The sequence below is a fragment of the Dipteris shenzhenensis genome, chromosome 13 (genome assembly GCF_047967505.1).
Source record: "Dipteris shenzhenensis isolate YYH24624 ecotype China chromosome 13, Dip_SZ_1.0, whole genome shotgun sequence".
Taxonomy (NCBI): Eukaryota; Viridiplantae; Streptophyta; class Polypodiopsida; order Gleicheniales; family Dipteridaceae; genus Dipteris; species Dipteris shenzhenensis.
Window position 1 is genome coordinate 32,859,850 of NC_141608.1, and position 16,525 is coordinate 32,876,374.

At 41.5% G+C, this 16,525-nt stretch overlaps 1 protein-coding gene across 3 annotated transcripts in view; it reads right to left on the reverse strand.

Annotated features, from left to right (window-relative positions):
• Positions 1-2,634: 2,634 nt before the first annotated feature.
• LOC147895309 (centromere protein O) overlaps positions 2,635-16,525 on the reverse strand; it is a 50,214-nt gene continuing 36,323 nt past the window's right edge. For all 3 annotated transcript variants that reach the window (XM_087383695.1, XM_087383696.1, XM_087383694.1), the window contains exons 5-14: positions 6,177-6,247; positions 5,181-5,239; positions 4,999-5,076; positions 4,818-4,875; positions 4,405-4,541; positions 4,218-4,274; positions 3,911-4,008; positions 3,624-3,817; positions 3,360-3,540; positions 2,635-3,267 (exon numbers count right to left, since the gene is read on the reverse strand). In XM_087383695.1, coding sequence (XP_087239821.1) covers positions 3,449-3,540; positions 3,624-3,817; positions 3,911-4,008; positions 4,218-4,274; positions 4,405-4,541; positions 4,818-4,875; positions 4,999-5,076; positions 5,181-5,239; positions 6,177-6,247 — 844 coding nt within the window. In that variant the 3' untranslated portion in view covers positions 2,635-3,267; positions 3,360-3,448. The remainder of the gene's footprint in view (positions 3,268-3,359; positions 3,541-3,623; positions 3,818-3,910; positions 4,009-4,217; positions 4,275-4,404; positions 4,542-4,817; positions 4,876-4,998; positions 5,077-5,180; positions 5,240-6,176; positions 6,248-16,525) is intronic.

The window sequence follows — 16,525 nt, forward strand, 5'->3', positions numbered from 1 at the left end:
CAAAGTACTTGAAATGCCACATAGACCTACAACACATTTGCTTAGCAACATTCGCTACTAAATATACATTCTCTAAAACATGTTCCAAGCACAGGAAAAAGCCATGCATCATTCATTTCAACAACTACAGTGAGATAACAGACCCTGAAAACTTCTACAAGGAATTGTGTACACTATTCTTGCCTTACCAAAACAAAGAACCAAACCTTGATGACAATACAAGTACATGGCATGACATGTATTACTCCAACAAACACATCATCAACCCAAACAAAAAAAAATACAACAAACTTATTCCAAAAGTTCCTTCAAAATCAACATCACAATCCAATACAATTACTTCCTCATCTAACCAAACGATGTCCAACAACAAGGAAACTTATGACATTGGCTTAGACATGAACATTCCAACTAAAACAAAACAATTTGGTAATGATTTTTTTGCTAACATACAAATTGCAACCCAAAAATCATTATCACTACACGTTTCGTAACTTAAATGAAGAGCAACGACTAATAGTTGAAGACACAATGCTACAAAAAATACTAAACCCTTCCAAACAATTTCACCTTTTCTTAACTGGATACGTTGGTACCGGAAAGACTCACAATATTGACAATAGTGCAAGCACTACTTAGATACTACTCTTACAAAGACACAACTAACGCCACCCTTCCTAGGATATTGCTACTAGCTTACACAAGGAGAGCAACATTCAATATAGCTGAAACAACAATCCATTCTACTCTTCATTTACCACTTATGGCATCGCACTATACGAGTTTGTCTGTCGAAAAACTACAAGAACTATCCCATCTGTATAAGAACCTTGAATGGGTGGTATTTGACGAAGTGTTCCTAATTGGACACAGCACATTTGTTGCAGCAGACATGAGACCACGTGAAATAAAACATAACAACATGCAACCATTTGGGAGGGTTGATATCCTCTTGTGTGGAGATCTATGCCAAGCTAGTCCAACGAAAGACCCTTGGCTCTTCATAGAACAATCATCAAGAACAACCACACCACCATCTTTTTGAAAAGACAACGTAATGATGTACGAACTTAATATTCCTATGCGACAAGATAACATTGAGTTTATATAACTCCTTAACAAAATTAGAATAGGTAAGCAAAGATTAGCTAACATCGCAACATTGAACCACCATTACTGTCGAACACCATTGCAATAACAAAAAGTTCCACACCTCTTCTACACTAATGCAACAAAAGACACACAACAAAGATTTTTTTTATTTGCTAGAAGATAATCCACATATTTTCGAAGCAATAAGCAAAAAACACAAAACATGCAACAAAACAATAATATCACCTTCCAATGCAAAAAGTACTGGGGGTTTGCACAAAACACTACACCTAAAGCTTGGTATGCTTGTTGAAATTTGTTCAAGCAACTTGGACATTCCCGACGGTTTGGTGAACGAGATAGATGGTATATTCAAACATTCAAAAAAATCAAACGACAAACACGTCATTTGGATATTATTTAACGATAAGCATATCGGAAAACAAACACTCCTCAAACATGTCATTTGGACACCTATAAACCAAATTACAAGAGAATTCCAAATTGGAAAGAATTGCTTGAACACCATTACAAGACGACAATTTCCAATACAACCTGCTGCAGCAAGAACAATTCATCACTCACAAGGGCTATCCATGGATTCAGTAGCGTTCGACCCAACATGAATCAAATCTCACGGCCTAACATATACTCACGTATCAAAAACCCAAATCACTTGTATATTATCAAACCAATTCAACAAAAACATATCAAGGTGGACCACAATGCTCTCAAAGAGATCGAACAATTGAGAGTAGAGCGCAAATGGATTGTTCATCAAAAAAACTTGTCTATCATAAATAGCATACATCCCACACTACGATCCCTAAACAGAAGATCCCTTAACACACATTATGACGACATACTAAATTACAAAAGTTTGCTAAGTGCCACAATACTATGTCTTCAAGAATTACATACATCATCCAACACACTCCTCCTCCCACAATTTACATCCATCCAGAAAAACAACGGCCAAGGGGAACTTGAAATTAGTACATGAGGAATACACATGTAACAACAAATGCGAATGCTTGTCAACAATATTCTCCACCCTCAATTCCTATGAATTTGCAATTATTAATGTGTACAAGTCACCCACAACATCAAATTCAATCCTCCAGTCAACATTACAAATTGTCTTAGACAAGATTACAAAAACAATACATACAACAATCATAGGAGATTTCAATATAAACTACAACATTTCCGACATCAACAAAAAACAAATAATTGAAATCCTCTATCAACAAAACTTCACACAAATTATTGAACAACCCACAACAATTCATGGTTCGACAATTGACCAAATTTGGACAAACTCTACAAAAGACAACATTTGCACAAGAACTAACTTCATTTACCGGTCAGACCACTCTCTCCTTTACACTCAAATTGTGGTTCCTCAAGGGCATGCCACCTGAATGTAATTCACCTTGTTAATTTAGGACCGAGTGAATGTTTGTGTATACTCGTTCTCTCTCGAGATGAGCCTCTTGGAAGACCAAAAGGTTGCTCATTGAACTAGATTGTGGTTTACAACAAACTCCTTGATGCGACAAACTCTCTGCAGAGGGACATTAGTTGTGAGAGAGAGAGAGAGAGAGAGAGAGAGAGAGAGAGAGAGAGAGAGAGTCTGCTACAGCTGAATCTTTGAAAGAATAGCATGTAATGAATGTCAAAGATGGCCCAATCAGACCTTTTATTTTGACTGTGCAGGTTTTTTTCGCGCAGAAGACTGATCTTGAACTTCAGCAGAGGGGTAAAATACAATACAAGTCTACCGTTTGACCAGCATGACATTTAAACTTGTAGGCTCTGGCGACCAATTTGATGTTAAAGCATATTACAAAGGATCTTCATTATCCCATTGAAATAGTACAAATTTTGCTACATCGTCCGACTTAACTCAATAAATTGCCATGAAGCTTGGCAAACTTTGTGTCCATTGTTAGGACAGCAAGGCCAGCCAACAAAAGCAGCTGCTGGCACAAAATTGGCTTCTTCTATCTTGACATAAACACTTCAAATGAGCTATTTTGTTAAGACTGGCTTGGCCCTTCTGGGGAATGCCTTAGTCTAGCCTACCACATGACAAAGCAATCTGTCTCATTGCAAATGAGCAATGTACCAGTTGTTCCAACTTCCTCTGTGCACTATCTTCTGTCATGGGAACTGCACACAGCCATCATAGGATAGTCTTTAAGAAGCAAGCAATCTTGAGATTTATTCAAGCAAGAGCAGAGCAATATTTATAAAATATAGACCTTGTATATACTTGATCCGTCCAAACACCCATAGAAGGATTCCTAAGCAAGGAAAGCCACCACGACTACAGCTAGAAAAGAAATGCAGGTTACTTCTCTTCTGGAGCTTCAGGCATTGCACCCAAAGTAGGTAATAATTGCCCAAGTGTAGCTTTCAAGTCATCAACTACCTCTTCATACGCTACAGCCCAGGCAAAGAGATTGTTAGAAAAATATTAAATGTGAATCTTGGAAGTAATGTAACAAATTCAAGAGAATCCTGACCATGAGGCAATGGGTTTCTTTTCAAGCTGCCTTCAGCACAGGCCAAGCTATATGGAATAGCTCTGGGTTTGCTGGCCCTGCCACCTACCAGCCCGTTCATGCCTTTTACAGATGTATGTGGATAGGCCAAGACCTTGGTTTGAGTGGGTAGGTCTGAGCTCAAGACATCATAGGAAAGGCTGACAGTCACCTTGCTATACACATGCAACCCACCAAACCAGGTCAACAAGCCCAACCAAAAATTTTCAAACAGAAAGTTCAAAATTGCCAGTCACATTGCAGCTTACCAATTTTCCTCTTCAACCATAAATTCAGTAGCATTGCATGGCAAACTGTGTGATATGTGCCTGATTTTATTTGCATGGAGCTCTTTAAACGTGCGTATCTGCAAAATATCATCGACGAATAACTCTTCAAACACAAGGACAGTTGCTGGAAAAAAGACTTAGACAATATTAATGTTGAATAAGCAAAAGACAAAGACCTAAAGTTTTCATCACCGTGTTCATTCAGCATGCAAATTTTTTTCCAAATAGCTTCCCTTAGGGATTTCGACCATTAGCAACTTTAAGGAAACCAAAACAAGAAAACCACCTGTTCTCGCCTGGATACATAACCTAAAAGCAATTCACCAATGCAGTCAATGAATTTCTGCAAGCATGAACAATGAGGGTATCAGCAAATAGATTGATTGAATTCTAGAAAGTCATATTTGGCTAGTGCAGCGCAGCCACAGCTCCCAAAAGAGAAACAGAAAAAAGTTTCAGGATAAAGAATCTACCGTAGCACTCGAAGAAAGATGTGACCTCTCGGTTTCTTGAAGAGGCAAAAAGAATGGAATGGTGTGTTCGCTGACAAACATCTTCTCCAAAAAGGACCGGCTGGCCAATACTAAATAATAAGTCTCAAATTGTTCTCCTGTGCAGACAACAGCATTCTAATAATAAGCCAGACTTTCGTATGTTCCTTCACTGGAACAAGATTCATTTGCAACTACAGGAGGGACCTTGAAATAAGACCTTTCCATCAGCCAATACCCATGGTTTGTTTATAAATGTTACAGTCCTGACAGCATTTATTTCCTTGTGCCACATCCGAATTACCTATGCCTTGGACTACAATGAATGAAAACATGAAGATCGATGGCTGAGCTGAAAACAGATTTTCATACAAATTTCTGTGGACACATTATACCTGCAAAAGAAGTATCATATTGGATACCTATCCGACCCCCTTTCAAGCCACAAATGATCTGCCCCAAAAAGCGCAGGTCGTCCAATCACCACCAAGAGCCAAATTAGATACAAAGGTTAATGGCAGGTTCTATCAGCTTAAGATGTCAAAAGCCAAAATCAGTCATTAATTAGAAAACTACCTTGCCTTCAACCTTGTACAAAGTCTTTGAAAAATCACTTGTGCTCTCCTGACCACTCATTTCAAGTTCTCTATGCGCCTATCAAACACGACAGTTTGAGAAGAGAAAAAACAGGTTAACACTCAAGTATCAAAACCATTCCTTTCTTGAAAGATCATCTGCCTCTAAAAGACAATGTTTACCTGTTCACGAAGAGCTGCAATGATCCCATCGTTCCAAGCCTCACCGTCTAGGTCGCAGACTGCCAAAACAAGAACTCGTGAGATACTGCAACATAACCAAGAATAATCCAGCATGATAATTCCAATGAAATAGACAATAAATTTTAGATTTCAACTATATGGTCCAGAGTGCATTCATTGTTCTAACGGCCTGATTTTCTAACAGTCATGAGTCATTTGCACGTGTGTCCGCACACACACACACATAGATTCCTACTGGTGTGGTGGTCCATAATTGCCATCGCAATGGGTGATATGAGACTATTCATTGCAAGCCCAAATACTTGAGGAAAATTGAGGAAGAGGATGATAGTAGCAATGAGAATGATGAGTCATTAGTGTGGGATACATTGTATTCTGAGAAATTGACATCCAATTCGTTCATTTAGAATTTGTGGTCACCAGTCTGGTGGTTGTAAAAGATAAGTGGCATACATTTTTTCTCGTTTGGGATTACTACTACCGGTTCAAACGAGTCTAGTCATAATCTTCAAACCATAAAACTCACGATGCACATTGCATACCATGGCCTTCATATCCCACTATTCACATCATCAACACCAAAAGCAGGTCAAATGCATGAAGATATATACTATGTTTACACACAGGAACATGCTGAGTCTCTCGCTTCCATTGAGCCAAAGGGCCAAGCCACCAGTGATGAAGGTTAGCACTGGATAGCAGAGCCAATTAATCATGCATGGTCAAATTTGTTTAATACATCTGCTGGTCTGCTGCACCCATACATAGACCAAACACACTCACTGTGATGACTGTCCTTGAAACCTAAAAGCTAATTGCATCATGCTGTGAATATCAGTACTTCAATAAATAGAGCCCATACCTATGTGTCAGAACTTATGCAAAGGTCAAAAGAAGATAAAGGGTTTTAGAAAGATGGATATGCACGATTGGAATGCTCCTTAATTTTCAAATAAGGAATGCACAACTACACACCAGAGGTGCCGTCTGCTTGAGCATCCTCGAACTCCTGTCGCAATCGAGCATTGATGAGTTTTTCCGTACCACTGTTAACAGACAGGAATTATACATTAATGACAAGAAAACCACAGAATGTTTCCCCTTGAGTATAACAAACAGCCTCAGTTCCTTCACTTTCGAAATAGCACTACTACTTCAAATATGGAGAAGATGAATGTGATCTTTTAAAACCAGCACCAATGACAATTTCCCCCCTAAGCATTGTATTACCCACTGAAACTAAACTAATCTCTCAAGTTATTTGAAGACTCCCAACCAGTCTGAATGAAAGTATCCCAAAACGTATATGTAATCCCTGATTTCACTATGTGCATCAAAAGTTTCAGAGTTTACATCATAAAAATCAACAAGAGATTACTTCCCAAACCCATGTCACTGAAATTTCAGTATGGACGGAATATGGGCAGAGAAATGGCAAAAGGCTGCTCATGGGTCAGGTTGGAGGCTGGGTGATCTAGACAAGAGGGGTATTACATGCGCCAAAATACATATATATAAATGTGTAGATGAATCCAGGAACATGCCCAAACTACAAATACATATATAAGTGTCAAAATACACACATATAAATGAGTAGATGAATCCAGGAACATGCCCAAACTCCATAGTCCAGTTTAAATCCCATGACAATCACAAGGTTGAACCCCGTAAACTTTATCATACATAGCAAGGACTAGCTATTATGCCATCCCTATCAGCATCATCAGCACCCAATGGGTGTAGACCTTAGCATCAACATATGCTCTCACACATACATATCCACATGTACTTGAGCACCCATTTGTAAAGGTCTTCCTACTGAGTTTCTGTCACAGCCATGAGAAAGGCTAGCACTAAAGGAGAAAGCTAATCAAAAGGTAGTCCACATTTTTTTCATTCAAGCTACAAATTCTTGTGGAGACTGTATGATTTCATTTGTCACACACTCATCTAATCCCTACTGCAAATCACGGGAGCAGCACCTATTCTTTCCTCCCAGCCAACCTTGCTGAAGCTGACGAGCTGACAGAATGTTTCCCCTTGAGTATAACAAACAGCCTCAGTTCCTTCACTTTCAAAATAGCACTACTACTTCAAATATGGAGAAGATGAATGTGATCTTTTAAAACCAGCACCAATGACAATTTCCCCCCTAAGCATTGTATTACCCACTGAAACTAAACTAATCTCTCAAGTTATTTGAAGACTCCCAACCAGTCTGAATGAAAGTATCCCAAAACGTATATGTAATCCCTGATTTCACTATGTGCATCAAAAGTTTCAGAGTTTACATCATAAAAATCAACAAGAGATTACTTCCCAAACCCATGTCACTGAAATTTCAGTATGGACGGAATATGGGCAGAGAAATGGCAAAAGGCTGCTCATGGGTCAGGTTGGAGGCTGGGTGATCTAGACAAGAGGGGTATTACATGCGCCAAAATACATATATATAAATGTGTAGATGAATCCAGGAACATGCCCAAACTACAAATACATATATAAGTGTCAAAATACACACATATAAATGAGTAGATGAATCCAGGAACATGCCCAAACTCCATAGTCCAGTTTAAATCCCATGACAATCACAAGGTTGAACCCCGTAAACTTTATCATACATAGCAAGGACTAGCTATTATGCCATCCCTATCAGCATCATCAGCACCCAATGGGTGTAGACCTTAGCATCAACATATGCTCTCACACATACATATCCACATGTACTTGAGCACCCATTTGTAAAGGTCTTCCTACTGAGTTTCTGTCACAGCCATGAGAAAGGCTAGCACTAAAGGAGAAAGCTAATCAAAAGGTAGTCCACATTTTTTTCATTCAAGCTACAAATTCTTGTGGAGACTGTATGATTTCATTTGTCACACACTCATCTAATCCCTACTGCAAATCACGGGAGCAGCACCTATTCTTTCCTCCCAGCCAACCTTGCTGAAGCTGACGAGCTGACAGAATGTTTCCCCTTGAGTATAACAAACAGCCTCAGTTCCTTCACTTTCGAAATAGCACTACTACTTCAAATATGGAGAAGATGAATGTGATCTTTTAAAACTAGCACCAATGACAATTTCCCCCCTAAGCATTGTATTACCCACTGAAACTAAACTAATCTCTCAAGTTATGTAAAGACTCCCAACCAGTCTGAATGAAAGTATCCCAAAACATATATGTAATCCCTATATGTGCATCAAAAGTTTCAGAGTTTACATCATAAAAATTAACAAGAGATTACTTCCCAAACCCGTGTCACTGAAATTTCAGTATGGACGGAATATGGGCAGAGAAATGGCAAAAGGCTGCTCATGGGTCAGGTTGGAGGCTGGGTGATCTAGACAAGAGGGGTATTGCATGCGTCAAAATACATATATATAAATGTGTAGATGAATCCAGGAACATGCCCAAACTACAAATACATATATTAGTGTCAAAATACACACATATAAATGAGTAGATGAATCCAGGAACATGCCCAAACTCCATAGTCCAGTTTAAATCCCATGACAATCACAAGGTTGAACCCCGTAAACTTTATCATACATAGCAAGGACTAGCTATTATGCCATCCCTATCAGCATCATCAGCACCCAATGGGTGTAGACCTTAGCATCAACATATGCTCTCACACATACATATCCACATGTACTTGAGCACCCATTTGTAAAGGTCTTCCTACTGAGTTTCTGTCACAGCCATGAGAAAGGCTAGCACTAAAGTAGAAAGCTAATCAAAAGGTAGTCCACATTTTTTTCATTCAAGCTACAAATTCTTGTGAAGACTGTATGATTTCATTTGTCACACACTCATCTAATCCCTACTGCAAATCACGGGAGCAGCACCTATTCTTTCCTCCCAGCCAACCTTGCTGAAGCTGACGAGCTGACAGAGAATTACAGATCAGAAAATCATTACGTGAATACCCCATTCTCTTCTCTCTCTAGCTTCAACAAGCCCCATCTCCCTAGATGGATCTAGATGCCACATGTCATCATCACAGGGCCTTCCTAATGCAACATTTCACCCCTCTCTTGGGATGCATTAAAATCCTTCGGTCATTAGAGCACTCTCTAATACCGTGAAACTCAGGTTGTGCATAATGCGAGACAACGCATCAGCAACCTTATTATCTTTTCCTCTTCGGTACCAAATCGTTAAATTAAACTCCTGCATGAGCTCTGCCCACCTAGCTTGGCGGCTCCTCAAGTCAGGCTGTTTACAAAAATGTTTCAGAGTATCATGATCCACATCCATATAAAACTCTGAACCATACAAATAATGCCTCCACGTTTTCAAAGCATGGATAACGGCATACAACTCCAATTCATGAGTTGGCTAATTCCTTTGAGAGGGAGAAAGCTTCTTGCTTTCAAAGGCTACTGGCCTTCCCTCTTGAAGGAGAACTGCTTCTACCGCGATGCCACTTGCATCGGTTTCCAGGAACAACGGTTTCTGGGGATCAACTATTTTTAACACCGGTCCTGTGACCACAACTTGTTTTATGGTATTAAAACTTTCTTGTTAATTCTGTCCCCATAAAAAAGGTACTTTATCTGAGGTCAAATCAGTCAATGGCGATACTATTTCGAAATATCCTTTGATATGTCTTCTATAAAATTGCACAAATCCCAAGAATGATCGCAACGTGGTCAGACTCTGAGGGATTGGCCAAGTTAGTATCGCAGCCACTTTCTTCGGATCCATTTCTACCCCCTCTAGAGTAATTATGAATCCTAAATATTCAAGCCTGACCATATACAGTATAGTTTTCTTTCTATTTATATAAAGACTGACTTTCCTCAAAGTACTGAACACTATTCTTAAGTATTCATGATGTTTAGTAATACTTTTACTGAATACTAGAATATCGTCAATAAAATGTACTACAAACTTTCCGATATACGGACGTAGTAAATCGTTCATAAGCATGACGAATGTCGTTGGAGCATTGGTAAGTCTGAAGGGCATTACCAAAAACTCGTAATGACCAAACTTGCTTCTGAAATCGGTTTTATGCACATCCTCGGCTCTAATCCGGATCTCATGGTAGCCACACTTAAGATCTATCTTGCTGAAAATCACGGCTCCATGTAATGCATCTAGAAAATCATCAATCCGAGCCATCGGATACCTGTGCTTAACAGTGATATTATTCAATGCTCTGTAATCTATACAGAGGCGAAACGTATCATCCTTTTTCTTCTTTAATATCACTGGCGAAGCGAAAGGTGAGAAACTTGGTTGAATCTGCCCTAACTTAAGGTATTCTTCCAGTTGTCTACGCACCTCCGCCTCTTCAGTAAAACTCATTCTATAGGGAGGTCTATTTACAGGTTCTGCCCCCGGAATCAGTTCAATCTTATGCTGAATATTCCGCTCTGGAGGTAACCCATAAGGTAGTTCATTCCTAAAACATTCAGAGAACTCCTCTCACCACTTTGCGTGACATCAGTGCTAGCCGAAGAATCATCAACCGGCTCTACCGATGCTGTGCAAAGGAATAAAAACTCTTCTTGAGCTTTTCGGATTTCCATCACGGAAACCAACGGTCCCCGAGGTATATCTTTCTCACCTCGCAAGACATAAAGTACATCATTCATCTTGAATTGATATACGTGCTTTTTCCAATCAATGGCTGGATTCTTCCTAGAATGCCACACCATACCCAGGGCTATATCCGCATGAGCAAGCTTGGTCATTTCAAAATCAAGCTTCTTAGCATAGTCCTGAATCCGAAGCTCCAACTGGATAACCCGTTGGTCCCATACTTCAGTTGAACTTCCATCTGCCATCCTGACCGTATACGCATAGTCAGATGGACTCTTCTTTAATTTCAGCCTCTTCACGAGCTTGGAGTTAATCACATTGTGAGTTGACGCTGAGTCAAACAACACAATGACGTCATGATTGGCCACTTGCCCTTAACTCCGTATCATTAAAGGCTGTATATCCCGTTGCTGCGGGCTTAGATAGGATGTTATCAGGTGCACTCGTCACTAGCTTAGCCACAGACACATAACAAACAAGATACTAACCTCTGAGAAGATCCCGCTAGCTGAATCCGCATCTCTTCCGCTTTGGGACTTCCCTCCATCTCCACGTCGCATTCTGAGATCACCATCTCAGCCATCCGACGATCTTTGTTACGTGGACAATCCTTCCACTGATGAGGCTGAAGGCAACCAAAACATAAGCCTTCTCTCCTCGCTTTTTCCCTTTGTTCTCGGTTTAAGGGAGACTTAGACCAAGCCCGGGCTGCCATTGGGGTTACTTTCCTCTTCACTCCAATGGTGGTACTTGGTTTAGGAGTTTCAGCCGGTTTCGCCTGCTTGGCTTGACCACTCGGCTGAGAACCACTTCCTCTACTAATTCATTTCTTCTTAAACCCCTTTCTTCGGATACCCATACTCGGTTCCGACCTATGCAAACCCACTTGGCCTGCTGCCCTTGGCATCTTCATAGTTCAGGGCTATGGCTATTGCATCATCTAACGTGTTCGCGTACTTAGCCCGAACTTCCATTTTTATTCGATCATTCAATCCAAATATGAAATCTTTCACTTAGATTGATTGAAGCAGGGGTTCATCAACCTTCATTACACTCTCTCGAAACTTATCAGTGTATTCTGCCACCGATAAATTTCTCTGACGAAGGTTCCTATATTGATCCCAAGCTCGGGATGCTTCGTCAGGAGGTAAGAAGTGTTTCCTGAATTCTCTTTTAAACCCCTCCCAGGTAGTGGATGCTATACCATCTTTTTGTTGTTTAATCCACCACCGATCCGCTGCCTCACTAAACATGTGGGTGGCCTCACGGATCTTCTTGATGTCATTTCTGATTTCACAAATGGCGAATGCCTCGTCCCATTTGTGTAACCACGTCTCAATGACATCGGAACTACGGTCGTTCATCCGACCAGAATACTTTTCTGGCCTATAATTGGCAATATTTGGCACTTTAGCCTTCCTAGGCTCGACCGTATGGACACTAGACTCCGGTTCCATTGGAGCCTTTCCCTTCTCCTCTCGAGAAGGTGTGGCAGACATACTGTGTATCGCTCTCCTAAGTTCAGACTGCCCTGCATTGGCCTGTAACTGCTGCGCTAATAACTGCTGCAAGGCATCCTCAAGCAATGCAATCCTGCCAGATAAGGTATGAGCTACTGGGCGCGACACCTGCTGGGTCGGCCGGACTCCTGACTCACCAGGGTCCCTCCTGGAATCCCCTTCTTCTGCTTCCATTCAGTTCAATGGGTGTTTTGTTTGGTTTTGTTTTGTTTTTTTGTTTTGTTTTTTTTTTTAAACACCGCTAGAAAATTGTATTTACAAACTGACGCAGTTCAGTGTACTGACACTCTGACACAATTCCCTATACTAGGGAATTCCTGCAATCCCACATGCACACTGACTAGGCATTTGACACAGGCATATATCCCAAATAGCGCTTTTCCCTATCCTAGGGAAGCTCCTGCAAACTAACTTTGACTGCAGCACATAGGCATCACCTCAAGCATAATCTGTCCCTACTCCAGCATCAAAGCTTCATGCAGGCTGATCACTCACGAGATCCTGTCTATGAAAGTAGAGCATCAACCGACTAAATCGAGAAGAAAAAAAAACACGAAACTGATGGAGGTCAAAGAGAGCTCCCTGGTCATCAACGATTTCGTCACAGCCTTCTTGGTTCCATGCAAATCCCGCCAACAATCTCCCGCACTATTCAAGCCCCTGCACTTCTGCGACCAGTCTGCAACCAAGAGCTTTGTTCGAGTGTCGCTCCAGTCACAGCTTACGTGCTCGCTGTCCAAATCCTGAATACGTGGCCAGCTGCTCGTCGACTAGCGCTCCACGCTGTTCTGCGTCACCTTTGCCGAATCATCGAAGACCTCCCTCACCAAGCCTTCATTCCTTCGTCCGTCAAGCTATTCGTGTCGAAAGGCCTCCCCACTCACGAGCTCCTGTTACATCCACCGTAGACCACGGGCAGCGCCAACCTCTACGCTCCACGCCTGCTGTCCGTCGTCACGGGCAGCCCCCTCCAATTTCGTCGTAGATCAGCGTCGATCCCGTCAGGGAATTAGGCGTACGTCGTCAGCCCACCAGGGCGGTCCAGGCCTGCAACTCGAGCTCAGCCACCACGAAGGTCGTCGTCACGGGCAACCGATTATCACGCTGCACTTCTCATCCCGTTCGTCCAGCCTCTACCATAGGCTCTCCGTTGATCTGGCGCTCTCGTCCTTCGACGACACAGCTCCACGCCTTTCTTCCGTCACCCAGATCGTCTCTCTAATCCTTGCCTTAGGCTCTCATACCAAATGTCACACACTCATCTAATCCCTAATGCAAATCACGGGAGCAGCACCTATTCTTTCCTCCCAGCCAACCTTGCTGAAGCTGACGAGCTGACAGAGAATTACAGATCAGAAAACCATTACGTGAATACCCCATTCTCTTCTCTCTTTAGCTTCAACAAGCCCCATCTCCCTAGATGGATCTAGATGCCACACGTCATCATCACAGGGCCTTCCTAATGCAACATTTCACCCCTCTCTTGGGATGCATTAAAATCCTTTGCCCCTAGGCACATTCCTTGCATTAGGCCCTTAGCCTTAGATCCACCTAGTCTGGTGCTATCAACCCTCACCTAGGACCTTGACATTAATTCCCTCCCGATCATTTACATGAAGCGCAAACAAATAATTACAAACATAGACCCTTTAAGGGAAATGTCAACTGATTCTTCCGAGGTCATGCTACCTCGGCTAGAGCGTAACATCATTTATAGTGTGAGAGGAAGATTAAGCAATGAATGGAAAAAGCACATTGAGAAATCAGAAAGAGAAAGTGTGCCTTGAATCTGCATGCAATGTGAAAGTGATCCAAAGCACTACCTTTAAACGGAACGTTCATTCTATATGCATGCATGTGCATATAGAATGAGATTGTTCATAGTGCATGCACGTTGCTTGTAACTTCTTTATGGCATACATGGGCTTGCAGCTGTAATACTTCTTGAAATGCACGGTCCTTTAACTGAGATCCCAGGACCCAAATGCATGCAGCCAACGTGTTTCAGTAATTACACACGTCACATTTACTAAGTTCCCTTTTGTGTGACATTTAGCTAGCCTCGATGCTTATGAAACACAAAGAGGACACTTAAGATGCTCTTAAAAGGAATAGACCTCTATTTTTGTTTTTCATGATCTCCAAATGGATGAGTTAGGGATACGGGGCCCTTTCTGTGGCCTTAGACCTTTCCATGGTCTAGCTGATACCCAAGATGTTAGTGGTGACAGGACGTTGGAAGCCACTATGAGAGGTGGACTTCAGATTGAGTGAGTGAGGCATACAGGGCCCTTTCCATGGTCTAGCTGACACCCAAGGTGTTAGTTAATCACAGCTTGGTGACAGGATATTGGAAGCCACTACAGGAGGTAGATTTCACATTGAGTGAAGTTATGGGCCTTAGTGTCTCAGGCGATGGATCATGCTTAGCCTAATGAGAACAGATTGAGATCACTTAGCGTTTAACAGTGAGTGGATGTGACCTCCAAAACCCAACAACCTACTTCAGTAGTGCAATCATCATTCCATGCACATTAGATAGAGCACTAGATCCGTCTTGCCATCGTTTTTTGTCTTCAAGACAGATTTCTATTTTTTGCTTTAGTTTTGAGTTTTACTTATGGTGTACATGTTCCAGCTCAGATTTTGGTTGTAAGACTTTTGAGTATTTCTAAACTAGAAATAACTAGATTTGTAATACTAATGTGAATTGCTTGTGACATAGCCTATGTGATAGATTGGTGATTTCGCCTGGAAGGATTCTATCTCGTTCGTTTCTCTTTACTTTTTCTCTAAACCCTCCCTCTTGCATAAATTTTGAATTATCTATGTTGTGAATTGTGCTGTCAGTTCAAAAGGCTATTTTAAATTTCAAGTTTAATAACGTTAATGACTGGATTTCATGCTTTGGTGTACATTGGCATGCAAGTGAATGACTTGCCCATATATGCATGGGCTGCTTCCAAAGGTCTTATGGATGTCATGGACCACATTTGGTCGAGAAAGATGAGTCCATTGTGAAAAGCCTACGCATGGACTGCTTTCAAAGGTCTTATGTGAATCCCATACTGCCTCACATGCAGGAACTCAACATCTGTGGAACATTGAGGAGCAGAGATACTTATGCAGCTGCCTAAGTCCGAAGTACAACCCCTATAATAAATAGTACTTTCAGTTCCTTGCAATTGGGCAGGCAGCACCATCAAAGATGCATGGAAACTTCCTTATGATCTGGAAGTTTCCATGACTGGGCAGGCAGCACCATCAAAGATGCAATGCAATGACAGCTCATGGAAAACTTCCATATGATATGGAAAAACAATTCATGCTTTTCCAAGGTGGGGAAAAGCGAACAGCAGAGCACAAAGGGAGGTGCAAAATAAGCACAATGGGGGACAAGATGTATGTAATTATGGAGCTTCTTGATGAGATGGATCAAAGTTACATGACCTATGAGATGCCACGGCAACCTAGGCAAAGACTTATATCACGTTTCCTTTTGACCCTGGTGGCATGTGTCATGCAACGCTCATTTCGGTGCTGGTTGTAATAAAGGTCGAAATTAGACCACATTTGGATTAATTTTGGCTACAGATTATTTGGGCCTAAAGAGGACTAGAAAGGAAATATAGTTGGAAGAGACTGTATACATCAGACTATGCAAAGAATACCCCTAGGAGGGGACCAGTTTCACCATTCCTGGTACTTGACGAGGACACCCAGAGATACATGCAGCAAGGAGAGGTCCTACCCTTGAAAGACTTCAATGCCAGGAACAGGGATGTGCCAGCAGAGATCCTAGATTTTCAGGAGGATGCCATACTACAAAAGGAGGGTTCACAGAACGTACATATTGGGGCCACAGTCACAGAGTATGGGAGATACTTATTGGACATGTGCACCACTCATGATCTGCTCGTCTACAATGGATTATAGAGATAGCCAGGATCAAATAGAGAATATACATGCTGCCCACACGAGGGCGGCCACAATGTAGGGTGTTGGATATTTTGTAGCCAAAGGTGTGGGAACACTAGGCCTCAAGTGTCCAATGTTTGGGTGTGAATTAGCCAATTATGTGTTCTTGAGTGTATGAGGTCACTTGACTTTCAGATTAGACTCTTTCTTGAGTGATATCATGGTGAGGTCACGAAGATTCTACCTTGTGACATCACTCATGATGTGCTTGCCTCTCAAAGAAAGTATCTACACTGAGTCTTGTGCCCAACTGTCCCCATCTCATGAATG